General features: G+C 45.5%; 1 protein-coding gene across 4 annotated transcripts in view; it reads left to right on the plus strand.

The window, feature by feature from the left end:
* SPTBN1 (spectrin beta, non-erythrocytic 1) overlaps positions 1 to 26,087 on the plus strand; it is a 115,961-nt gene that overhangs the window by 39,075 nt on the left and 50,799 nt on the right. The window contains exon 1 of one of the 4 annotated variants that reach the window (XM_039717100.1): positions 7,917 to 8,417. The exons of the other annotated variants lie outside the window; for them this stretch is intronic. Within the exon in view, the coding sequence (XP_039573034.1) occupies positions 8,309 to 8,417 (109 nt within the window). The 5' untranslated portion in view covers positions 7,917 to 8,308. Of the gene's footprint in view, positions 1 to 7,916; positions 8,418 to 26,087 lie in introns of those variants that run through there. 4 annotated transcript variants of the gene reach the window in all.

A 26,087-nucleotide genomic window follows, 5' to 3' on the forward strand; every position in this document is an offset into this window, starting at 1 on the left:
CTTAGTAACAGAGTGCTGCATGACAGTGGTTGCATCCTGGTGAACGACTGTAATCTGGCATGCATTGTTCAGGCAGGATGAGCTGGGGCTGGAAAAAGAGGCTTATTGTTTCTTTGGGGACAGAGCAGGATAGGAGCAGCTCTGGCAGCCCCACTCCGGAAAGTCTGAGTGCTGCCGTCATTTCACGTCTCCACTGAAATCCTTTCAGGACTAAGCACTGTTGAGTTGGACACGTATACAGGAGAGGCCAGCGTCTTGCCAGCATGAGCCTGTGTTTACTGATCTCTGGATCTTGGAATTCCTGTGCATTAAGCTCCTGGGCTGGAATACAGGTCCATATCTGCTTCTCATAGTTCCTTGAGGAGAGCTCCAGGCATATTCCTGTCCTTATGCACAGAGGACTCTGTGCTTGGACAGCAATGCAGTAATTTAACAAAATAAGGTACAAGAGAATTCTGTGCTCTATTTAAGATTAAATATAAAAAGCCATCTGTACCCATGGAAAGCTGATGCATGTGTGCTGACTGTGTGTGCATAGGTGTATTTGCCTTTGGGATATTACCCATGAGCTGTGCATAATAATAAGGAGATAATCCTGCAGCACGTCAGACTCTGTGGTCATACCCAGGCATTTCAACACCGTGGCACTGCACTGACTTCCACAGTGAGCTTCCTTAGGTGGGAGCTATGCCTTCATTCCCAGAGCAGCACAGCACACTGCTCTCCTGTCTACTCCACTATTCCTCATCCATTCATCCCCATGGCATGAGTGAAGAGTAAGAGCACCAGGGGACGTGCTTTTGGCTGTCCCAAAACACTGAGCTGAGTGGGAGGCAGTGCTCAGCATCATCAGGGCAGGAGTTGTGAGGGGGGATAAAGAGCTCTGGCTGCAGCAGCTGTTCTGGGAGAGGAAAAGCGCTCCCTGGGAGACACCCTCTGTGGAGTCAGTGAGAGCTGAGCTAGGCACTGTCTTAAGCCTGGGATAATATGCTGAAGTTGACAACTTAGAGGAGACCTCCCAGCCAGATTGTTACCTGGTACAAACTGGATTCTCCCTGGCTTCTCTGAGGCCATGCTGTCTTACACCAGCTGGGAACCTGACCAGAGGTGGCCCTTCATGGGAAACCTGAAGACTGAGAAGGCTACAAATGCTCTTTGTTGCTGGAGTCAATGTTTTAGGGATATTTAATACAGAGAAACCATTAGACCCTTCATTGTGATAATGAGATTGTTTTTAGATAATTTGCTGAATAATCTTAAAGGAAAGGATTTCTTCTTTACAGAAAATACATGCCAATATTGGCAATATATATATTTTTAAATTATGACTTTTCTCAGGGGTGAGCTTAGCCATGGATGAATTTCAAAACCTAGTCATGAGTCTGAAATTCAAAAGAAGTCTTTCCACAAAAAATGCGTATGCAGAAGAGAATGTTCTCGTCTCATGTCTTTAGCATCTCACTAGCAATGTTTCTGTATTTATGTTATTTATTCAGCCAAATCTGCAGTGTGCCTTGCATTTTTTCCTTCTATTTGTTGCTGGGATACTGCCTGAAAGCACTCCCTGAAGTATAAATAATGTCTAACAGAGCACACTGCAAAGTGAAATTCAGTTCAGGATTCAAACATGTTTACTAATTTCTGTTAACCTTGGAGCTCTTCTAATGGGGAAAGATTAGGGATGAAATCATTCCCTCGGATCAGAGCTTTGATTCTTATCTTGAGGTAATATCCTGGAGAGATATAAACCCAGATTGCCTGGAGACGAATTTCCTTGATGGGGAAGAGGCAAAAAGAACAGGAATGGGGATGAGAACCAGCCACATAGAAAGGGTGATGAAAATCCACTTCTAAGTTCCACTTCTTTTGTTTCCAGAATTCTCCCTAACAGTTTTGAGCTCTCTTAGTGAGCAAGGCAATCCCTACTATTTTTTTGCCAACCACTTTGTATGTGTAGTTGTGTGAGGATTTTTTCAAGTTTTTCTTCCTTTATTAAGCCTTGAAGGCAGAGAGGTGTCAAGTGACAGTGCGTGCACATCCCCTTGTACAAAGTATTATTTCTTCAATACATCATGTAAAAATGAAGTCAGTTGCTCTGGAATAATAGCTTCATGAGTTGGACACAGTTCATACTTGTCAATTGATCACTATGTTTGTTTGTGGAGAGTGGCAGTTTCCAGATAGGAACATATTCTGGTTTGTGGAGATTTTTAAAGATCACTGTATTCTGCTGCTTGTTTCCACCCAATTTCCATTTTACTCAAGAGTAGCAAGACATTGAATTGTCATGCCTGAGTGATTATGGTGTAGCAACAGTGTATCTGTGTTCCTGGTCAGACTGAAAAGAAAAAGAAAGAAACACAAAATGGTGCAAAAGGGAGAAAAGGGAGGGTGGGCAATTTTCTGTCTCTCTCCCATACATAGGTGCAATTCAGGTGGAAGAGAAAGGAAGGAGAGGCAATGACAATAATCCCAGCTTCTGAAAAAGCTAATCAAAGCCCATAAAAAGGAACTTTTTGCATGAAAATGAACAAGTGTTTTCATGACAATATTTTGTTGCCAGCGAGTGTGTAAGTGTGTACCTGTGCAGTGTGCTTGGTTTGAACAGGCTTTGTAAGGGCTCTCCATCTGTGTCAGGGAGCAAACATTTCATGGGCAACAAATAAAACCTGGGAGTGTAGTTACAGCTTTTCAAAGATGACTTCCCTGTGTTTGTGAGTTCATGGAATATGGGAAGCAGTACAGGTTGGAATTCAAACCAACAGAAACAGTAATTTCTTCTGAAATGTTCTGCAAGTGCCTCCTGTAGCTCTTCCCTGCTGTCCTTCCTGGCAGGTGTTCTACTCCTGCAGTTAGCAAGGACATGCTGTTACAAAAGTCATGTCAACTTTCCTGTTAATCTGGGACTTGTGTAAACTGAAACCTGAAACCAGGTGGAACTGACCCAGTTTCAGTAATAAATTGATATTCTGGCCTGGTTTGTGAAAAAATTCCCCAAGGTTTTGGTCTCAGATGTCACAACCTAGAGATTCACCTGGAGCCCAAAGCTGGTTTGTACCTGGGACTCAGAGCCAAGCTGCTGGAAGGCTAGCCCAGACATGGCAAAAGGAAAGCATGTAAACAGACCCTTCTGTAATAAAAATTCTACTTTTTAATGGGCCTCTTCTCCTTGCCTCTGGACTGCATTGGCTCTCCAAAGCCCATGTGAGTCCCAGAATGTATCTGGAAGGGACTGGGAGGACCCGGTGAGATTGTAGTTGCCACTGACCTGAAATCCCCTTTGAAGAGAAACATTGAGATACTTTCTGCAATGGAAATGTTACTGAAGAGGAGCTCTTGGCTTGCTTGTATCCATCTCACCAGCGTTTGTGAGAGTTACCAAGTGTTGCAGGACATGGCAGGTTACAAACTGAAGGGTTCTGTTCCCTCCAATACCTGCAGCAGAGATAATGAGCTTGGCAGCTCATTTCTGCTTGGTGTGTGGGCTGCTGCTCCCTGCTTCCAGCATCTTAGATAAAAAACTGGAGGGAAACCAGCTAACTCTTGAGGATTCATATTATGCAAATTGTCAAATAGGGTAAAAATAACTATTTCCTATGATGTTCTAGAACAATTCTCAGCAAAACCTATCTCTCCTTGCTCCAATATATAAGGAAAGGTTTTGTTTTTACTGTGACAATGGAGGTAAGTGTGATAATGAGTTTTCAGTTCCTAACTGTAGCACTTAGGGGATATGTAGGAACTTTACCCACCTTTTGGAGAGGAGCAAAACATTACGTGATTTCTCTGGCATTTTAGTTTAATAAATCATCCTTTTTATCTTGGTGGTTTTTTTCTTTTCTTTTTTTTCCCCCCCTAGTTAGCCGCCAACTAGAGAATTTACAAGAGCAAGAAAGAGTAAAGAGAAAAGACAAGGGTGATGATTAACCAGACTCATAATTATTGTAAGCTCTGGCTTAGAAACATTGATAATTAGGAATTTGGAAGGCACTTTTGCTGGATCTAACATTAGTTTCTTCCTTAGAAACCCTAGTTTTTTTTTCCTTTGTGTCAGAACCTCTTCATTTCAGCAGCATTTTTCAGAACCATGTAAAGACAGAGCCCAGGAGAGACCCCTTTGTGTTCTGGGGTAAGCAGCTGTTTCTAAATGTCTCTTGTACATTCATAATATTACTGTAATCACCTTCTCGTTCTCCTTGAGGCTTTGCAAAGCTCTGATCATGTCAGCTAGGACACTCTGCATTATGGCTAAGTGGATAATCACTTGTGTTTTATTCACTCTGAATAAACACAAGCCAGCATCACCTGGCATGTGCTGTGAGACTGGGACAATTCAAACTGTGCCAGCAAAAATAGTTATTCCATAGTTACAGGGAATAAATTGAGAGCAAAATTTAGAGAACAAAAAAAACCCCAAAACCCAGCACACTCCCTCCTCAATATGCTAAGCTTAATATATGATCTGGTCCTCCTTTTCCTCCACTACTGTAATCACTAATGAATTACAGCACGGACAATTTCCAGCTGTGTTGATGTGATAAGTTGCACTTGGCCCAGTGCTCCAAAGCTATCTATGGCTTTAAAGCATTCAATCCCCTCCATAACATATTATCTAATTAGTGTTGTCAAGGACCTAGTCAATTAAAGATAAACAGGGAAAACGAGTAGAACTGGGGTGTCACAAAGGGCTTTGTGCATGCAGAGCCTTGTGATCGATCCGCTGCATCTCCACATGGCAGCAGAAAACAGCTCAGGTTCACTCATTTGCAGTCAGCAGCAGCCCAATGGATTAGGCTTGGTGTGACTCACACCAAACGGGAGCTGGCAGCGTGCCCATTGGGAAGCAGCCTTGCTACATACAGTGTAGCATTTCACAAACACAGACATGTCCCCATTTTGCTTTGCTCTTTCCACTGAATTCCCACCCACCTGTTCAGCAGAGCCTTTAAGATGTACGGCAGTACCCAGCAAAGCAGCAGGAAGGTCCTGGCAGCTGAGCCTGGCACCAGAGCCAGCCCCAGGAGCTGAACCATCATCAGTAAAGTCTGTCACATCTGCTGCTGGGGGGCACATTGTTCTGCCCAAATGCCAACCTGGATGGAAGCTCAGATGAGGTCAGATATTCACAGCAAATGCTGCTGACAACACGTCAGGTGTCTCTGTTTATCAGACCTTGAACAAAATAAGCTCAGTTCAAGCACAAGTTCTTCTCTTTTCCTTTAGCTTTCCCCCCTACTCACTGTGTAGCCTGCATTGCTCCATAACTGCTGCAATTCCCTCCCTTTAAGGTAGTGTTTAGTGCTACTGGGCAGGTCACAATTGGGAGGGACAGAGAGGGGACAGGGACAAAAAAAATATCAAACCCCAAGTTTTGTTCAGTATCTCCTGAAGCTTGCCAGCTTCAGTTGTCCCACAGGGGACAAGCTGAAATGGAAATATGTGTGTGTGTTGTTAATGTTTCATGATGGGGTGGGTAAGGCCACTCTGCTTTATATGGGCCTAAGCTTAAATAATTATTTTTAGGTTTTAATGTTTTCCTTTTGTAATAGTTTACTTCTTAATATTTTTAATAATCACCATGTGCATTAATGCATTGCCTGCCAAAGGTTTTGGGAAAGCTTTCAGCTGGGGAAAAGTTCCTGACTTATGGCCTTCATGGTGTTAAAAATGCTCCAGTTTCCCTGTCAGTTACTTGGACTTTAGTTTTACCTTCTGAGCTCACATAGCAACACCTGTTTGCTCAAGGTGGGACAGAATGAGTTGATATGCCTGCAGGTAGGGCCTGGCTGCCTGCCTGCTCTTGAGGGGAAGGGTTTGCATTTAATTATAACGTAGGTCAGGCATGGCAGGCAAAAGCTGCTCTTGGTAGGAAGCTGCAGGAGAAATATCTGTGATGGAAATAAGCCTGTACTTGTGTGCTGGGCAAAACATGCTCCTCCAGCTAGGCAGAGTTCACCTTGCTGTGTTAACAGCTCAGCTCACCCAGCTCTGCTCCTGGGAATTTGGGTGCCCTTGGTATTTTCTGCTGCCCTTCTTCCCTAGAAACCCCATGGCCAGGGCTGGCATGTGGGTGCCTGTGTGCTGGAGGGACAGCTGGCTGCACAAAGATTACCAGGGGAGGGTTTAGCAGGAGCCTGCCACATCAGCCCATTGTTGTCTGGAGAGCAGCATCCTGCCTGCTGGGGCTGCAGCTGCAGGTGCTTCCTCAGGTCCCCCTGATGCCTTCCCGACATGTTTTTAGGGCATGAGCCTTCAGGGCCTGGTCCCCTACACAGCCACTTTCCTCCCTGATACTGTATAACCTGTCTGGGGCAGCTCAGGAGTCCTTTGTGACCAGGTGGGGTAGTGCTGAAGGGGTTGAAGGCCAGCTTTCAGAAAAGCTTTAGGCTCTGCTGGAGGTGTGCTGTAGTACAGGAGCCTTGTCTAAATACACCTATACTCAAATAAAGGGATGCACTGAAATAGCCCAGTAAAAGCCCTTCTCTATCAATGTAAGTAACTCTGGACTAGAGCTATGGTGGTGCTTTAAGTAAAACAGTATAGTTGAAAGCCATAAATATTTTAAATGCATTTATGACCTCAGGAGCAGCATGCCAGACATTTTCAACAGTCTGTGTGTTTTTGGAAACCCCAGCTTCAGCTGAGAGGTGTCGACTTCCATCACTTCTCCCTGAACTGGCAGTGTTCACGGTTGGACTTCGTGCACATTTGTTCCCTGGTGTGCTGGTAATGGCTGGTTGAATTTCCACCTTGCACCAAGCAGGACCTTGGGCTGCAGTGAGTAAGGGAGTGGGCTGAGCTTCTCCCACAGAAATTGTCCTCACAGAAATTACTATATGACTTAAACCTTGTGAAATGACGGTATCAAAACAAAGGCAACATTTTGAAATGTTTAATGAAGGGATGGAGTGGGAGGAGGAGAGAACATGGATTCCAGTGGAAAGGAATTTGGAAATGCAAAAAGAAAAGAGAAAACATTTGTGTGAACATTATCAGCAGTTTTAAAAATGAACAGGCAAATGTTATACTGAGACTATGAATGTGGAATTGACCTTTTAATTTCACTTACAACTAAGTGAGGGCTGGGAGCTCATGTCCCTGAGGGAAAACTGACATCCTGTATCTAATACCATCTGCAGGAACTGACTTCCAGGGCCAAGCCCAGCTGCTGCTGCTGCTGTGCACGTTTGTATTTCGGCAGGGTATTGAAGTGCCAGTCAGAGCTCGGCGAGGCATCCTTATTTACTTTAGAGCCCTCCCCTTCAGCGCACAGCCCATTAATCTTGCAGTAATACCCAGCACACTGATAACTGGGCAAGGAGCCACATGCACAGGGCATGTCAAAATCCTCAATATCGTCAAGTAACATAAACCGAAGTGACAGGAATTGCCTGTTTAAAGAACCTTTCGACAAAGCTTTCGTTTGTTCCCGGTGTGCTGGAGCGTACATCTCCCCGCGTCCCCTCCTCGGCTGGTGCTAAATAGTGAATGAGCGCTTCTGTGTGCGTGTGGTGCTTCTGCAAGCCGACAGCCCCGCAGATAAATAAAGAAAAGTGCCCTCCTTTTCAAGTGATAGTAATCTGAGACTTTTCCGTTACATGAGGCTCCTAACAAAAGGTTGTAATTCCAGCTGCTTCTCTCGGGAAGGTACCACCGTGCGCGGCGGCGGTGCCGCAGCGCGGGGCCGGGACCCCGCGGGCAGCCGCTCCCCGGGCGCGGCGGAAGGACTCGCTGGGGCGTTGCATGAGCCGGGCCGCTCTTCCCCTGCTCCGCCGCCCCTTCGCCCTTGGTACAGCCTTCCTTTCCTGCACCGTGCCGTATGGTAATCGAGTGACATCAGCCTGCGCCCGGGCGGCTGCTGTTTATATTACAAACCAGCAGAAAGGTCTGAGGTGTGCGCGGCTCCTGGGAGCGCCGGCCAGGGCGGCAGCGCGTGGCTCCATGCTGCCTTTACTTCGGCCTGAATCGCACGCTTGCTTTTATTCCACTTGGTTTCGCCAGAGCCAGACGAGCATTTGAACCAGATTCAAGCACTTGAGAGCTGCCTGTTGTGGAACTGGGGGGAAAAAAACCCAAAAAACCACCCTCCTGGTGCTTTACGTTTGAATCCATTACAGAGAGCTTACCGCCAAGCCACACTGCTGGATTTTGAACCGAAGCTGTTATTTACTTAGGGCTCAGGGGGGAGCGTTTTTGCTAGGGACTGACGCCAAACTACTGGAGGAAGCTGGGATTTACCTGGATGTGTGGTAAAGAAACTTGTGGTTCCTTTATGCTGCAGTTCATCGTATCCCTGCGCTACCTGTAAATGGAATTACAAAAATCAACCAGTATGCCCGGGCCGTTGTCCCCAGGATATGCAGCTCAGGTGCCGTATAACTATAACCAGTTAGAAGGACGATTCAAGCAGTTACAAGGTAAGCCTGTGCGGGTGTTTTGGAGGTGTTGCCGTGCTATGATCCTTGTAAACATGTTAGTCGGGGCTTATTCTCTTTGCACCAAGGTGTTAGTGAGAGAGGAAAAAAGTGGTGCTGTGGGAAAAAGCTCTGAGTTCTTTTAAGGGATAATGCGTGGCTTTTCCCACTCGGAAGGTGTCCTGAACCTTACACGGGGTCCAGCCTCTGAGCCACTCAACCTTGCAATGAGGACTAAGGCAGACCACGTCTCTTAGAACAATAAGGGGGAGAGTGAGGAAGCAATCTTCTATTTATTTTACCCTTAAATAAAGTACAGTTAAAACTGGCCATCACTCATAAATCCTAGCTGTGTTTGGGTGCAGTTTGCAGTGCAAGGGCCCTTTCCAACCCCTGTGTACCTCCTGCAAAGGTGGGTGGCTTCACTTCTTCAAATGAAGAAGTTGCATAATTCCCTAACGAATTAGTTTGCTCACTCTATAGATATCTGAGAAAGCACTCGTGTACTTTAACATTCCCAGTTTTCTTTGCTTTTAGACAGGGAGAATGTCCTTTAATATCTCCCCGTTAAACTCCCTGTCTGTGTGAGAACCAGAGGGGTTTTTGGGGGTGCCGTGTGCTCTCTGCAGGGAGGGTAGGCCTCGGCCCGAGCTGCAAACCCCCAGTGCAGGGGGGAGGATGGTGCCCAGCAGCTCCATGCCTCAGGCAGGGTAAAACAAGCTCTGCTGTTTCTCTGTGGAAGACACATCCCAACAATGAATGAACTCCGGGACTGCAGTTGCAAAATAAAAAAAAGAATTCTTCACTGAAACTAAACCTCCTCCTCTGGATCCATGTGACTCTGGAGATAGTCCCAGAGCAGCCTGAGTACAGTGAAGTGCTACCCTTCTGTGCATGTTTCTCAATTTACTCTGGTCTGTGCTGCAAGTGTGGTCTGTGGTTCCTGTCAGAGAGGGGCAAGAGCCTGGTTAGTGCAAAGAATGTTCCTATTTGTTGGCTTAAGGAGGGAGGGAAAAAAAAATCTTTCATTCATAGCACTTGGTTTATTTTGTAAACTGGCTCACAGCAATGGCTGCACACTGCATGTAGTGAGGCAAAATGACAGCATCCTAAACTCTGTGAACATGCAAATTCCTGGGACAAGGCATGGAAAATCCAGGCTCCAAACTTGCACACGAGGGAATTCGTTACAGGCTTTATCTTGGACATCTGTCAGATCTTAGGCTGTGTGGTACTTGTGCTGCAAAGAACTAAGTTTGTGGCATGAAGAAAAACCTGGCTCATGCCTCTTTCTTTGCTGGTTTAGTTAGCAGTCTAAAGAAGGCAGATTTTATCATTTTCAGGGTCACTGCTTCAGGAATCCATTATCTGTGTGTTTACATCACACTGAAAGAGGAAAGCAGACGCATTGTTGAAAGCACAGAAAGTGAGTTTTCCCTTCAGTGGAATGCACTGAGTTGACTTAAAAAGGTTAAAAAAAGATGCAGTGCTCTCCCTAAAGTACTGCAATTTCCTCCAGCAGAAGAGATAAAGTGCAGTAAATTCTGTGCAGTTTTTCAGCAGACCATCCTGTGGCTGTTTACTCACATCACAGGCTTGAAAAGGAGTGCTGCGAGTGATCTTGTTCAGGGTGGAGCAGAGGTGCAGGCAATGTTGTAAATTATGCACCAGATAGTCCATGAAATGCTAAATAACCATACAAAATATCGTGTGTGTGTGATGGAAAGGGAGTGGCTTAACTCTGCTGACACAGAAGAGGTCTTTCCTCGGATTAGTGGCTCTTTGCTGGAAGAATGTCCACAAAGCCATTGTTTTGGAGTTGTAAGATTTTCAGGGCATTCTTGCTGGAAGGTTCTGGTGGAAACAGGGAGTGTTCTGTGGCACTAGGCAAAGCTCAAGCCCAGTGTAGGTGAGCTGAATATATGTAATTTTTTTAAATTACAGATTTATCACCCGTTTTACCTCTTTCACAATGGAGGTGTACAAACAAGTAGGAGCAGATGCATTTCAAATAATCACATACTCCTTGATAATTGTTTCACCCCTCCTATTCTGGGTAGGAGAGCTCTCTGCACCAGCATCAGCACCACACAGATTACTCTAACTTCTGCTCATGTCCTTCACACACTGAATTTACCCCTCTTTTCTTCACAGTTCTTGCAGTTACTAGCTTTGCACTAGATCATAGCAAGGTACTGTTTAGATCTAGTGAATGTTGAGTTTTCCTCAAAAAAAGCATTTGGAAGTATATTGTTTTGTCTAAAATAACACAGAGCAAGTGCTCAGGCCCTGCACAAAGAGAAGTCTGAACCAGTAATGAGTAGAAGACAACTCTCTGATCTCCTCTTTCCTAAGACAGACAACACATGAGGAGAGGATAGACAGCTTCACATGAGGAGAGGAGCCAGCCTAATTCTGTCCCAAAATGCTATGGACAAAGCAAATTCACATCATACCTGATTCCCTGGGCACTCCTATGTTCCAGCTCTTTTAAATGCCTTGAAGTGATGATTGTAAGGAAACTCTCTTCAACTTGATGATGGCTGTGGGGTGATTAAAGCAGATTTTCCAGCCCAGTCCCACTGGGGCGTGAAACCCAGTGCAGGTTGTGGGACTGCACTGAAGGGACCAGACCGGCTCCTTCTGCACCTGCAAGGGTCACCTGGCAGGGGATCCCAGCTCCCATTTGCCTTGATGGGCCAAAGAGAAGCAGGATGTGGCAGAAGCCATTGCTAGGAGTGAATCAAGACTCTCTTTTATCAAAAGAAGCCCTGAAGGCCAGTGTAGGATAATCCAGGAGTTTAGCATACCCGGTCCTTGTGCTCTTAGAGTGTCGGCACAGGTGTGGGGAGAAAAATGCTTTAGCAAGTTGTGTTTCCTTTATTAAGTTTCAGTAGGTTCTTATTATGCTTAGTTCACCCGGTCCTGGAATGATAAGTGAGCGATACTATCAGTGGTTGCTATCATCTTAAACCTAGGCGTGGAGTTTTGGTTCTCATGGCCACTTGTGCAGTGGAAAGGGATCAGGTTGCACGGCTGCAGTTGCTCGCTGCAAGTAAAGACAGAACCCCAAAACTTGTTTGTGGGAAACACGTTGCCATGGAGCTTGTGCAGGTTCTGTCAGTGGAGAGTTTGTCCTGCTACACTGAGGAATTAAATGCAATTCAAACCAGATATGCTGTTGCTGTTATAAAATGAAGGCTGTCACCCGTGCTATGGTAATGGGCAGGATTCTGTGGATTGGCTGGGCACGGGTGTAGGAGCTGGCTGGAAGAGGTTAACGCAAGTCAGGAATTTGGAAGGAGATCCCTGCAGCTGTATCACCTTGTGCACAGGGAAGCAGCTATCATCACTGCTCCAGGGGCTCTTTCCCAGCCGGTTAGCAGGACAGTGGTATTTATTAACATCTCTGGCATTCGGGAGCTGGATGACTCTATCAGCTCCTGCCCTGTCATTGGAAAGCTGGGTCTCAGCTCCGGGGCTGTGCCCGAGGTGTGAGATTTCCAGTGGTAATTACAAATGTGAAATCTTGGGGGGTGGGGGTCAGCTAGATCGGCACTCCTGATAAGTCCCAGAGGAAAGCCAGCTTTCAAAGGAGCTCTGCCGTGTGTCCTGCTGTGTGGGACATTTCAGGTTTGGGCATTTTTGTAATGCTGCCTGTCAGGCTGGACACTGGGCATTTTAGTGGGAGCCTGATGTGTTTTGGTGCTCAGGCTGCATGAGAGAAACTGCCTTTATTCTGAACCGAGTTAGAAATGGTATGTTTGAAAAACTGGACGCTGGAATAAGTAGTAGGAAAGGTGAGCTGCCTTTCTCATCTTTAAGATCAGTTCTAAACTCTGTTTCACGGGGATACAAAGCTGACTGTGGCTGCACAGCACTACCTGCACCAGGAAAGGCAATGCAACTGTATTTCAGGTGTTTGGGGCAAAGCCCCTCTCTCTGATAAAAGAGCCTTTCAGCAGAGGAGCTCCTTGGCTTGGAATAATTTGATCTGCCGTGACCCAAGGAAGTTTGGTATAAAAAGAGACACACACCACTTCAGTTTTTAAGTGGTCACTGGTAATCTGCTTTATCACGTATGAATATATGTGTAGGTTGGTTCCCATCTATGCTGAAGGACAGCAGGAAGATTTTCTTAGTTTTGTGTTCTCAAGCAAGGCTTTCCCACAGCTTTTGCTGCAGGCAAATCTTCCCCCAAATCCCGGTCTATGCTCAAGGTTAAACAGGGAGCTCCTGCTGCCGACAGAGCCGTTTGCAGGAGTTGCAGTGCTGTCCTGCACTAAGGCAGAGACACGCCCTTTGTGACACCAAGATCCTTGGAATTCCTCCCGTGGGTGCCCTTTGAGCAGCCAGTTTCAGCAGTCCCTTCCTGATTTACCTTGTGAAGGCTTTGAGTCTCCTGGGAGCAGTGACCTGCATAGCTCCAGGCGCTGATTACTGACCCGGGACACCCTACTTTGTCTACCAAATGGGTCACTGGCATTTCTTGTCATGGTAATTTCTGTTAAAGCTGAAATGCAGGGAGGCTGAATTTCATTCTGGATGAAATGTGTCTGGGTTATACGGATTTTTGGTTTACCCCCTCCCCCACTATGTTCTCAGATCCACCAAAGGTGGAAATTCCTGTTTATGTGGCAAATTTTGCTTAATTTTCTGGTGTCTGCAGCACTCCAAAGCCTGAATGTGTCACAGCACACTCCAGTATTCTGGCACCTGAGCACAAGCTGCATGGTTGGAAGTCCTGTCAGATTTGCAAGGAGTTTTAAAGAGATCCCAAACTGACTTAAATGTGCACTTCTGTGATAGCTGGGCCCTTATTCCTTCCAGTGCCAAGATCCCTGCAAACATATCCAAATCCTGACTCAGTTTTTGGGCAGAAATTTGCTTTTTCTGGTCATGGGTTTTGGTACTCGTGGAGCTAGAGAAGGCAAATTAAAGGAGCTAAGAGTAAGGTATTTCTGCTCATGTGGTCAGTGTTGATACAGGTCGAAAGTAAACATTTAAATTGAATTTGGCTTCTCGCTGAAATAACTGTGAACATTTACAACTCCGAGCTGTTGGCTCAGGTTTTTTATAGTCTGTTCTCTTCAATTTTCTTTGAGACTATGTTTGTAACATTTGGGTTTTTTAACTCTGTGTGTAGGGAACTTAAATTTAACAAAAATCAGAAATATCTAGGTGCTCTAGCCTAATTTTGTTTTAAAAAGAGCACTTCTGGAGCACTTTTGTGGCTCTGAAATGAAATAAACAAAGCTTGTAAGCAGATATTTTCACATGGGACAGCGGGGTGTTCTGAATACCCTGTGGGAGATATGTAGCCAGAGTAAAATGATTTGTGTGGTGCTCAACTGGTGTAAATCTGCACAGCTCATGGATCTGGGAAGGCAGCACAGGAATCAGCCCTTGGGTGTTTCTGCATTCCATGTCTCCCAGCAGCTCCGTGTCACAGACCATCCCAGTGTTTCATGGGCATGTTGTAATCACCTGGGAGTACAGGCTCCTATCCCAGATATTTTTCCTATCCAAAAGCCCTATTCAAATGGATTGTGGGTTTTGCCATTAAGTTGTGTGGAAAGTGGGGCAATAAAACAAGCCTATGACAGAGATGAAAGTGGTGATAAAACAGCAGAACAATGGTTGTCTTCCATTCCTGAGCTCTTTCCCAATTTGAGTTTGTCATTTCCTCTTTTTCCTTAGTTTCTTTCATCTCTCTGTTTTCTGTGGGGCACATGCTTTGACTGTTAAAGCGGATGAGCTGCTATCTAAGCTTAGTAGAAATGGTGAAGAAAATCAAATTATGTGATTCACAAAATCTTCATTCTCTCTTCCCTCTACTAAACTCGTCTTTTGTGAGATCCCAGCACAGAGCGTGTAGTTTGGTAACTGCACCCCTTCTGCTCAGAGTCTGAATTTCATGAGTATTTTATTACTAACAGCTCTGAAGGTCTTTTTGTTCCTGTTTAAGTTGAATTGAGAAGTATTAAGTATCAGCTATTAAGTAGCAGGGTATGGTAATGACATCTTTTCCTCATGTGAAAATGAATTATCTTCATTGAATAGATGGGTTTGGGAACACTCTTACACTAAATATTGAAAATTAGTCTCTGTTGACTTTTAAGGCTGTGGTAAAGGAGGTAGAATATCATAATAAGGTGTCTGAGAATCTGCTTTACTCTTCCCAGAAGAAATCAAATCTGAAATTCCATTTGGATGTTTGCATCTGGGCCTGGCAGGTAATGGCCTTTATCCCAGTGTGATTGTCCGAGTGAAGTGACACTTCATCAAAGATTAAAGTTGTTTAATAAGTATTAGTAAACAACTCCCCTCCCACTCAAAACGAGTCCTTTTAAAGTAAAGGGTCATTTGTGGAGAGAGGTAGAAGCTCTCTCCACAAACTGGAGATTGGATTACTCAGCGTTCCAGCAGCTCTGAAATTCAGTGCAACAGGAACGAGGTGGTGGCTGTTGTAGTGCAGAAGCAGAGGAGAACCTGATGGGCACAGGGGTGCTGCGGGGAGCAGGGCCTCACTCCCAGCTGTGCCTCAAACACGTCGTGTCCCTGTTGGGACCAGAGTCACTGTGGCCCTCCTGTCCACACAGAGACCTCGTGCAATTAAGGAGAGCACGTGAACCCAAAATTGCTCACTGCTCCTGAAAATGCATCAAGCTGAGTCCTCACATTTCTGTCAGAGAAAGGCCCAGAGGGATGGGAAAGGCCCAGAGGGATGGGGAGCACTCATGCTTGTGACTTGTGATGTGGAGCCCGAGGTCGCGGTGGCTGGGAGAGCCCACGCTCACACAAAAGCCCTTGTGCACTTGCTGCTGGAGCGAGGGTATCCCGGGCTGAGAGCCTCCTTTGTTGGGAGAGCACTACTGTAGCCAAACTAATATTAACCAGGCTTGTAGCCCTGCTCAATGCCCCACTGTTCCCTAGAAAGGAGCTTACAGAGAAAGGCCCTTCAGTGTGCAGGGAACAGCACAGCCCGGCAGACACGCAGGCAGCCACTGGGACATGGTCTGGGGGCCACGCTCCTGCCTTTTCAAAGGGCTTGTGAAAGAGCTGGCATTACCAAGTGGCCTTTTCAGGGGATAGCTGGAAGTGCTGATAATTCTCTGTTCAGTCAAGTTTGGTTTGTTCATAAAAATGTAAGCTGGAACTTGAAAGGACAAGCCCAGTTACATATACGTGACAAAGTGACACTGGACAGGGTCAGTTTGCTCTTTGCTGGGAATCAGTAGCATGCACAATCCTGCACTGACTTTAGCTAAACTGTTTGGGGAGGAGGTCACAAATATGATTCTTATGTGTTATTTATATTAGCAAAAAAGAGCAGTATCATCCCAAATGGCTTTGTACAGAAAGCATATATGGTGTCCTTGCAGAGACTTCAAACATCTCTGCCTACAATATTGCCAAAATGGCCGGGCCTGTGCTCCTTAGGATTGGTTTGGTTTTGAGATTAGTGGCTTTAAGTTCTCTTGCCTGTTTTAGTTCTGTTGGGACTGTTTTCAGGTTGAGGAGCTGGAGAAGTGCTCACCAAAGGGTCAGTGGAAAAAGTGCAGTGGCAAGGTACAAACATGATCTGTGTGACCACAGTACTCTAATCACAAGCCAAGGGTGACCTTATGCCTTCAAAGATTAAACAAAACAACATGTGGTTACAAAGAGATTTAAGAGTTTATCTGAACAGAATAAACGCTGGCTGCCCAGATTTTTCTTGGAATGAGACCCCTGTGGTTTAATAAAGATACCTAAATTTCACTTAATGGCTTGGCAAACTGCAGAAAATCAGCCAATTTGCAGCACCCACTTCTCAGATAGTATAAACCAATGCAGCCCCATTAAAAGGAACTGCACAAACAACACAGTGCTGAGGGATTTTGTCTCTCAAATCCACTCCTCTTCCTATATTTTTTCTCAAATAACAGCTCCCCCTTGGTTTCAGCTTCTCCATGCTAATACCATATATTGGGTTCTTCCTTTTCCTTTCAAAAAGCTTCCAAAGTCCAGTTCTTAATGTTCATTTTGTCCAGGAAGTGTTTCCAGTTTTTGGCAATATGATCTGATCATGATTTGATTCCAGGAAAAAGAGAAGTGAAAACCTGACCATCCCATCTGTAGTCAACGAACTGCAGTTTGCTTTGGGTAATAATTAATTCTACATCTACTTTAGTATCTTTCCGCAGTTATTTGGAGGGAAGCTAGACCTTGATAGTGCAACGGCTGCTTTTCTCAGGGTGTGTTCCTCTGCCAGCTCAGATTGCCTGGCAATATAATGGGAGAGACTGCTGTGAAATCGCAGATGTGACTGTGCTGTGATTGCAGGCTGATATGAGTAAGAGCCATTACGGAATGGCACTTAAGGCAGGCTCTGAATAAATAGGGGAGGTGTCTGGAAACATCAAATATTGGTGGTGTTCTGAACTTCTGACCTTTCTGTTATCCTCGTCATGGGAAGTTCAATAATTTGGGTTATCTTTGAGTGCTGAGTGTCTCGTGTTCTCCCTCCCCCGTGTCTTTGTTCACCCTCTGGGGTGTAAGGTGAGTTTCATCCCCACAGCCTCCCCTGGGATCAGGAACAGAGTGTGCCACTTCTAGCTCAAGGAAGTCTCTTCAGAAAACTGGCAGTGCCTGCAGACTGTTCCCTTGGTGATGTCCTGGCCACTGTCACTTGTGCAGGTGCACTGATGATCTGTCAGCCTTTAATAGCAGATTAAGTGCTGGTTGTATCTGGACCTGTTGCTCTTAGCTGTGGCCTTATGAGAGGAACTCACAGGGAAGTTATGGAACATTTTTTCCATAGATCCCTGCTGCAGATGTACTACTAAATGCTTCTCTCTCTGCCTCTCCTCCAAAATAAATATGTCTGATAGGTTATATAATACAATTCCCATGATATAAACCTTATTTACTGGAGCCTTTGCTTTTAACAGTTGACTTCCCTGGTGTTTGCCAGCACACTGATGCTAATGATGCTCTGTGCCACTTGAAAGATGCTCCTGTGTCCTCAGTGCCTGGCGCCAGCCGTGTTCCAGCTAATTCCTCACTGCACATACTTTTTCCTAAATAAAAGCAGTCACAAGCTGTCCTGGAGAGCAGACAACACTTAAGGACACCTAATGTGTAAACCCTTTAACCATACAGCACGTCCTGGCAGTGCCATCCCCCTCAGGGATGGATTGGAGCTCTGCCCTGGCGCCAGCAGAGCTGCTCCCCACGCTGGGTATGGCAGGGCTGGGGCAAGCAGGGAATAAAACAGCAGCTCCAAGGGGACTTCCCCCTGTTTTTCCTGAATGAAATGACTGGGCAGGGTGGTGTGATCTCTGCAGTGCCCATTTCGGGGTGCTGCGTTTGTGGCTGTCCTTTCCCTGTCCTTCAGCCTCGTGAACGTGGCCCATGCTATGCAGTTCCTGGTAGGTTTCAGGTGTCCCTGTGTGAGCCACCTAATGCCAGAACATCTTTTGTTTTCTATGCTCCACAACTCAGCCCTCCCTTCTGCTTTAGCTCCTGTTGCCAAGTTTAGAAATATTTCCCTGGCATCAGGTGCAGGTCACCGTGGCCTTCACATTCAGGAGTGAATGCATGGGACTTTTCCTTTTGCATAAACATCTGGTGTATGTGAGTTGGGCTGAAATGTGTGAAATGTGTACAAATTTGGAGGTCTGAAAATCAGTGAGTTGTGACTGAGGCTTCAGGAACACACCAATGAGTGTGAGGTGCCACAGTGCATTCTCATGCCTCTGCACCCCTGTGTCTGTGTGATTTGGGGGTGTGTAAGATGGGTGCAAACACAAATAGTCTGTGCAAATCTAGTTCTGTGCTTAACCAACACCTGAACTATGTTCTGATGACATTGCTGTTACACTAACAGACAACTGGGAGTGTTAATTAGATACTGAACTTCTAGAAGTTGCTTTTCCTTTATTAGTTGCCATTACCTCATAGTCTGTTTGGGGCTTTATTCTTTTTTTTTTTTGGTTTTTAAAGAAAACACCACATCACTGATTTACATTTTGAGGGGGAAAAGCTCAGAATATGGAGACAATGTGCAACATGGCTGAGGAAGCATCAGTGAAAAGACTGTGATCAGGAGTCTTTGAGTGCTTTTATCATTTTCTCTCTGTGCTAAGAAATGAAAGAAAGTGAAAGCAGATACTTGGGAGCTCTCCTGGACCCCTTCCACAGGAGCCACACCTTTGTCCCTATGTAGGGCTTTTCAATTGTTCAGTCAAGGCCTTGCATAATCCGTACAACTCACAAATCCACTTTTAAGACTCGAAAAACAAGAAACAAGTGATGTTTCTGGATGAAGATACACATTTAAGGTATTAAAAGTATAATTTTACCCTAATTTCTTCAAATTTGCATCACCTTTTAAATCTCAGAGAGGCTTTAGAGGGTTTTTTTTCTGGTACTGCTTTGAAAGTTATTACCTGGGCAGGAAATACTGTGCTGGAAAGGGATCTCTTTTCCCCACTCTTGCATAATTCCAAAGGCCAAAATGATTTTGCTTAAACATGCCACATTGTCCCACAAAAGCAGATGAGTAAATGACCTTTGGCTTGGAATCAAACAGGCAGGTAAGAAAATTTGGAGGTGAGGAACTAGAATGCATGTGCAACTTGTTTGTGCCTCAGAAGTCCCAATAAAGTAGGTGGCATGAAAAGAAAGATTTCTTATTATTGTTATTTCTTTACTTGCTACATGGATTTCTTAAAGAACTCCTTTACTATACAGAGTGAGTAGCTGGAATGTGTGTTCATGTTGAGATCATGGTTCAGTTTTCTGGAGCTTTTCTTAAGCAAGCAAACAGGTGAAGGTGCCAGTTCTGCCAATCTCAAAAGACACCAACTCCAGGACTTTCCTGGGAGCTCTGCATGATGGGTTTGCAGATTAGAGTCAGAGAAGATTAGGGATTTTTCCTCTAATGCTTCTTATTAGCAGTTTGTATCAAATCTCATTAAAATAAATGCATTTTTAAAACTCTCTTTTTAGAAATAATGGCATTTTATATATATCAAGCTTCCTTCAGTTATACAAGTGATTTTTATTGTAACCTACAGTATTTTTGTTGCTGTTACTCATTCAGTTGCCACCTTGGGGATTTAGTTTGCTGAGCTATAGTCTGGCTTACCTGTGGCGCTGCTGCATTTATTCAGCATCCTGTCAGCACAGTGTAGTGCATCTGACTCCACAATATGGCACACAGTTAACAGTAGTAAATTATTGTGTGGCCATGGAAACTGCAGGAACTAAACACATTGTTCAGCAAGGCTATGAATCCAGCTCTTATTAATCCCTGATCAACACAGTGGTTATTTAAATACATGTTCTTCCATTTAAAATATTTCTGTGATAATGAAAATTATAATTTAGCAGCAATTAATTATAATGATAACATCTCTTAGCACAGAGATTTAATATTTTAAAAGGATTAAATGCAGTCATTGTAGATTTCTTTATTTTCTATTCATGCTTCTCTGTCATTAAGGTGAAATTAGATTTAAACATGAAACCAACAAAGGTCTGGCTTTCTTTCATCTATTCTTCATTCTGATTGCAGTGAGTTTTTACAGAAGCATGGTCAAAACATACTACAGCTTTGACTTTGCTCTCCATGTAATGTCTCAACTTGTGCCTCAGATGAAAGAAGAGATCCCACAGCCCTCTGAAATCCCTCAGTGGGATTCCATAGGAGTAGTGGCAGTGCAGTCTTCTGGCCTATTCCTGTTTAAGCTTGCTGGAATTTATAGAATCACAGAATACTGCAGGTTGGAAGAGGAGGTTGTTTGGTTCAGCACACCTGTTCAAGGCAGGGGCAACTCCCATGGTAGATCAGGTTGTATAGGGATTTGTCCTCCTGAGTTCTGGATCTTCCTCAGGATGGACTTCTCACAGCCTGTGGGGGAGGTACTGTCCCAACACCCTCACAGGGACAGCTTTCTTCTGGATATCCCATGGGGATTGCCCTTGCTTGGCTCTCCCCAGCCTTGCATCCTGGCAGGTCTCCTCCTTCCAGGGTGGCATGTGCCACTGGAAGTGGTTGCCCACAGTGCCAGGGTGTCCCCCACAGCCTGTGGGGGAGGTACTGTCCCAACACCCTCACAGGGACAGCTTTCTTCTGGATATCCCATGGGATTGCCCTTGCTTGGCTCTCCCCAGCCTTGCATCCTGGCAGGTCTCCTCCTTCCAGGGTGGCATGTGCCACTGGAAGTGGTTGCCCACAGTGCCAGGGTGTGCCCTGGAAAAGTGGGATTCACCATGCACTTTGCTGTCCTGGGGAGTGCTGAGTCCTGGTGCTCATTTCTCTGTGACTCATCTCTGCTTAATGTCACTCACAATTCTGTATTTCCAAAGCTCTGGCTAACGAGGGTCCCAGGCTGGGCACACAGGACTGGTAGGAATTGCAGTGCCAGTATTCTTGTGTGACAGCAGCTGCATTTCCTGCAGTGCTGAGAAGAGGGAGGAATGCTGAAAGGAAAAGAGAACAACAGAAATAATAAAACTCCCCAGCTCCTTCTTCCTACCTTTGCTTCCCTTCCCATAGACAAGTGGGAATCCACTGTAAAAAGTCTCATTCTGCTGGGTTTGCTGAACACAGAGAGAAATAAGATGGATCTGATGTAGGGAAGGACCTGGCATGTTCCCTGCCCATGCCAAGCCTTGCTCTCATACTCATTCAACACTGCCAGTCAGAGAGTGGTTTGGACACGTATAGAAAAATGTTTTTGTCCCCCTCAAAAATCCCCTGGCACTTCCCTGTGTTATGCATATAATGTGTTTTAAAGGAAATTGCCAAGACACCCCCAAGACTGTGTGCTTGAAACAGTGCAGTGACCTCAGGTTCTCATTGTTCTGCTGTGGGAATTTTGCAGTCAGTGTCCTGGGACAGGCAGATGCTTTTTCCATGCTCCTTTTGATGAGGTGATTTGTTTCCTACGCAAAAGGGAAAAGTGGCAACAAACACTGACATCAAATCAGCCATGAGGGGTTTGTGTCCTTTTGTGTAAAATGCCAACAGCACTGAGACATTTTCCATGCTGCTTTTTAAAGGAGGCGCATTTGAACACTGCACATCATGAGGCCAAAAAGTTGCTCCTTTATTCATCTGTACTTCTGCTATTTTGCTGTACATATAGTTTTGTAACATCTTTCTTCAGAAAGGAGGAAGAGAGGCCCAGAGGAGGCCACCAAGATGATTAGAGAGATGGAACACCTCTGCTTTGGGAAAGGCTGAGAGAACTGGGGTTGTGCAGCGTGTGGAAAAGAAGCTTCAGAGTGACCTTATAGTTGCCTGACAGTGCCTGAAGAAGGTACAAGAAAGATGGAGAGACACTATTTACAAAAGTCTGGAGTGACAGGATAAGGGGGAATGGCTTCACACTGACAGAGAGAAGGATTAGATGGGATATTGAGAGGAAATTCTTTCTATGAGGGTGTTGATGCCCTGACACAGGTTGCCCAGAGCAGCTGTGGCAGCTCCATCCCTGGATGGGGATTTGAGGCTGGGCTGGATGGAGCTCTGAGTAACCTGGCCTTGTGGAAGGTGTCCTGGCCCCATAGCAGAGGGGTGGAACTGGATTCTGTTTAAGATCCTGTACAACCCAAGTCTGTGATTCTGTGATACGGTTTGGGACTCAGGCCTTGGTCCATGTGATCATTTTGTTCAGCTGTCATGTGCAGCCCAGGGTAGGTGGTGGTAGTTGAAGCTGAAGGTGTGGTAGGTATTTCCAAGATCAGCCCCCAGAAGTGTTAAATCATTTGAATTACCCACTAAAGGTGGTGTTTCTGTAGCTGCTTTGCATTTCATACAGAAGAAGCAGCAGTTGCGGGGGTTCCTGGAGAACCAGAAGAGCAGCTGACTGGCTGCTGTTGCTGTAATGGGCCCTGTGGTGGTGTTCTCCCCAGAGGGAGCTGGCATGTTGTGGGAGATGGTTACACAGGTTTGTGTTCCAGTCCCCCGAAGTTAAACCAGCAGTTCACACAGGCATCACCAATGCAGGGAGAGCTGGGCACCTGCTGCTCTAAATCTGCCTAAATATGTCATCTTATCTTCTGAACTGAAACAAAATCTATCAATCAAAAGCTGAGTTCTTCCACCAGTTTAATCTGTTAAGCCCAGATGACTTTTATGTTTATTTGCTATGGATGGCTTTACAGTAACTTTTTGGAGATGAACATAGTCATTCCTGTACACGAATGTGCATCTGGCTTGTGGAAGGTTCATTTTTGTGTTGCTGCCACCAAAATGCCATAAACTCTGTGTAAAAATAAAGACCACGAAGGGACCTGCCCTTCCACACCCCCCAGTGCTCGGCTGGCTCCTGGACATTGTTCTGTGCATCATGTTATTGAGGGAGGTTTAGTGCCATCAAAGAGAGAAAGCAGCAGAATTGTTTGTTCCACATGCTGCATTATGTAGCTTTCCCTTTTGTCTTTTCCAGAGGATTTTCTGCAGTGAAAGTGGTCACATGCTGTAACGTTTATTAGGGAAGGGTAGATATTTAATAGGATTTAGCAGCTGGCTGGTGCTTCCTAGTAAAAGCAAAAGGATTGCTGAACACGCCCCTGATTTCTCCACAATTATTTCCATGTAGTAGAGTCGGGAAAGCAGCAAAGATTTTGCTCCTAATGAAATCACCAGCTAAACACAGCACAAACAAAATCCCTTCATTGCTTTGTCATCTTTAACATTTGCATTCAAGTTCTTGTTTAAGTCATGCTGGAGCACGTAAAAGTTTGGTGTGATCTCACCAGTTTGGATTGGAAATCACTCCACAGATTACTTTGTGCCATAAAATAACCATTAACAAATGCATCCTATTTGCATGAGAATGATCAGCTGCTCCACTCCCATTCCTCCATGGTAAACTGTCAGCAAGATTAAAGTGAAGGAGATGCATTTTTCTAAGCACTGGACCCACGTGGATCATGTTCTCTGTGTGTCATGTGTAAATTTGACTTCCTGCAGGTTTTGTTCTAGGTTTTTCCTTGTTCCTGCATGTGTGTACAATGGACTTGTGTTTTCTACATTAAAGTCTGTTTTTTCCATTTTTATCAACCCAAATTTTCAGTCTTAACCTGTCATCTGCAGCTAGAGAAAAGCAGCACCCACTGCTCAGTTTAGTGGTATAGGACACCTGAATATTAAAAGAAACTTGAATGTTAGGGGAAAATTTCCTTTTCTCTGCTGATAGCTAATAGTGATCTTCCTCCTTCCTTCATTTTCTTCCCCACAGATCAATTCCAATATATTTCCATTTAGACTGTCTGTGCCTGGCTGTGCATGCCTGTGCATTGTTCTCTGGGCTTCCTGATGCCCAAGGATGAATTCAGCATGTGTGGGACCATGTGGAAAGGTCATCATTTAGGGAGTGTTTACCCAAGCCACATGTTTCTCTCCTCAGCTGAGATGCATTTTACCCTCTGGGCTATATTTAGTGGTGCATCAGTTCAGTGCTTTGCATAGCTACACACCCCACAAGCTGCAGTCCCACAGGGGTCTCACCCAGGGTGGGGTCCTGCTGGGCTGTGAGGAGCACACAAACCCAGCCTCAGCCTCCTTCCCCAGCCCGAGGCACAGCCCAGGGCTGCTGGCAGTCCCCAGCTGTCTCTGAGCCCACAGCCCTGGATTTGGACAGGGAATCTAAGGAGCAGGAGCCACCAGCACTGTTTGTCAAGGTGCTGCTGGAGTGGGGACCAAAGGAGCTGTGTCAGACCTGCTGAGGGCTCTGCCTGCCTCAGGGCCAGGTTGTTCCATTCAAGCCTGCCTGGAATATCAGAGGCTGGGCCCATGTCAGAGTTATTTCATGTTCTCTATTGCTCTTTGCTTACTCCAACAAACAGTGAAGCTTATCACAGCACATCTGTTCATGTTGTTTACTGATAAAATCTTATTTGATCACCACATTCTGGTCCCAGTAGCTGATCTGTCCTTCCCTCACAAATCTTTCTCAACTGAAAAACCTCAAAGCACAGCTGGAATTTGTGGAGCTATGAATATTACTGGCTATTTCACTCCACATCCTTGGATCTGTGAGAAAGCATAGGGTGAATATTTTGCACCATGAACACCAACAGCAATGAGAACATTGTCCTGTGAAAGGAAGCTCTGTTTTCTCTGTGCTCTGTCAAATGAGGATATCATCTGGGAAAATCTGGGAAGCTGTGGATAGTGGATATCAGCAGAAGTGGTGTGCTTAGAACAGCACTCAGCTGATCTCTGAGTCAGTGGATGTTGCAGTGCTTCATGTAGGGCACACACTGGATGCTATAATAAAAAAGTAATCATTTTAAGCTGGAGAAATTACTTCCAGCATGGAAGTATAAGAAGGAAACCTGCAGAAGATGGAGCTTTTGGAGTTAGGGATTAAAAATCATCTGTAATTTGTCTTGCTTGAGGTATTGCAGGGATCCATGGACAGTGCCAGTGCCAAGAGCAGCTGCCCTTGGGCTGGCTCAGCAGGGAGGCTGTTGGTGCCACTGATGGCTGGGCTGTGCTGAGGGGCTGAGAGCCCAGCAGCAATCCCAGACTGCTCCTTTCCCAGCAGCAGTCCCAGACAGCTCTCCTTTTTGTGCTCCACTGTTTGGGCTCCTTTGAGAGCACCCCCTTGGCTGTGTGGAGGCTTTTGCCCCAGTCCAGGGGCTGGTGAGAGCTGTCACACACCCAAAGTCACTTTACCTGTGTGGGGCTGGCAGCAGCATGGCCTAAACAGATTTACCACTCCATTTGAAAGGGATTCAAGGTCATTGTGTTGGAAATGTGGTTTGACTGGTATGGAAGGGATCAGGGTGTCTGGAAGCTGGTTTTAGCAGGCAGGTAACAGGTAACCTCTGCCATGGCTGCGGTCAGGGCTGCACACAGAGGCCCTGGGGCCTGTGCTGGCTGCTGGCATGTGGGAGTACACAGGGTCACGGGGCCCACACTGCTCTCAGCCAGCTCCTGTAGCCCTGCCTTTCCCAGGCAGTTATTAAAACAAATTCACCATTATTCTGCCACAGCCCTATTGAGTCCACCCAGTGTGACAGAGGGGGTGGTGTACGTGACCCCCCCCTCACTGTCCCGCACTGGGGACTCGGTAACTGAGCTCTGGGCTTTCAGAAAGTGGACTGCATTTTTGTCAGATTTTTTCTCATCAAATTAGTGGAGGAAGAATGGTCTCCCCTCGAGCAAGGAAGGGATTAGATGCCTGTTTGTGATCCTGTCCAGCTCAGTTTATGCTTTCAGTGTACCAACTCTGGTTTATTTACTAAACTCTTAAACAAAGTCAGTCCTTGATGCATCACAATCACAGTGCTGGAGTTTGCAAGCCCCTGTCTGGTGGTAGCATTGTCATGGGGCCTTCCGCATAAAGGAAATTTCCTTCCCAGTGTTGCTTCAAGATAAGTTGGATTCTCTATTATTGATACTGCTCGGAGAGCGCCTTCCGTTTTCCTGCTGTGCATGTTTTGCATGTTGCTCATTTCTCTTTACCCTTGGGAAACAAATGTTTTCACAAGCTGTAGGACACTTGGAGCTCCACCCATATCCTCTCATTTTAATTAATTTTCAAAATCCATAACTGTGTTTTTGAAAATATGAAGGACATTTGTCAAAACCATCATATGAGGTTTGTAAATAGCACTCAAGGCCCATGGCTGATGTTAAATCCCTGGAGCCAACATTCATGG

Source organism: Passer montanus, unplaced genomic scaffold, assembly GCF_014805655.1.
Source record: "Passer montanus isolate IOZ18808 unplaced genomic scaffold, ASM1480565v1 scaffold37, whole genome shotgun sequence".
Classification (NCBI taxonomy): Eukaryota; Metazoa; Chordata; class Aves; order Passeriformes; family Passeridae; genus Passer; species Passer montanus.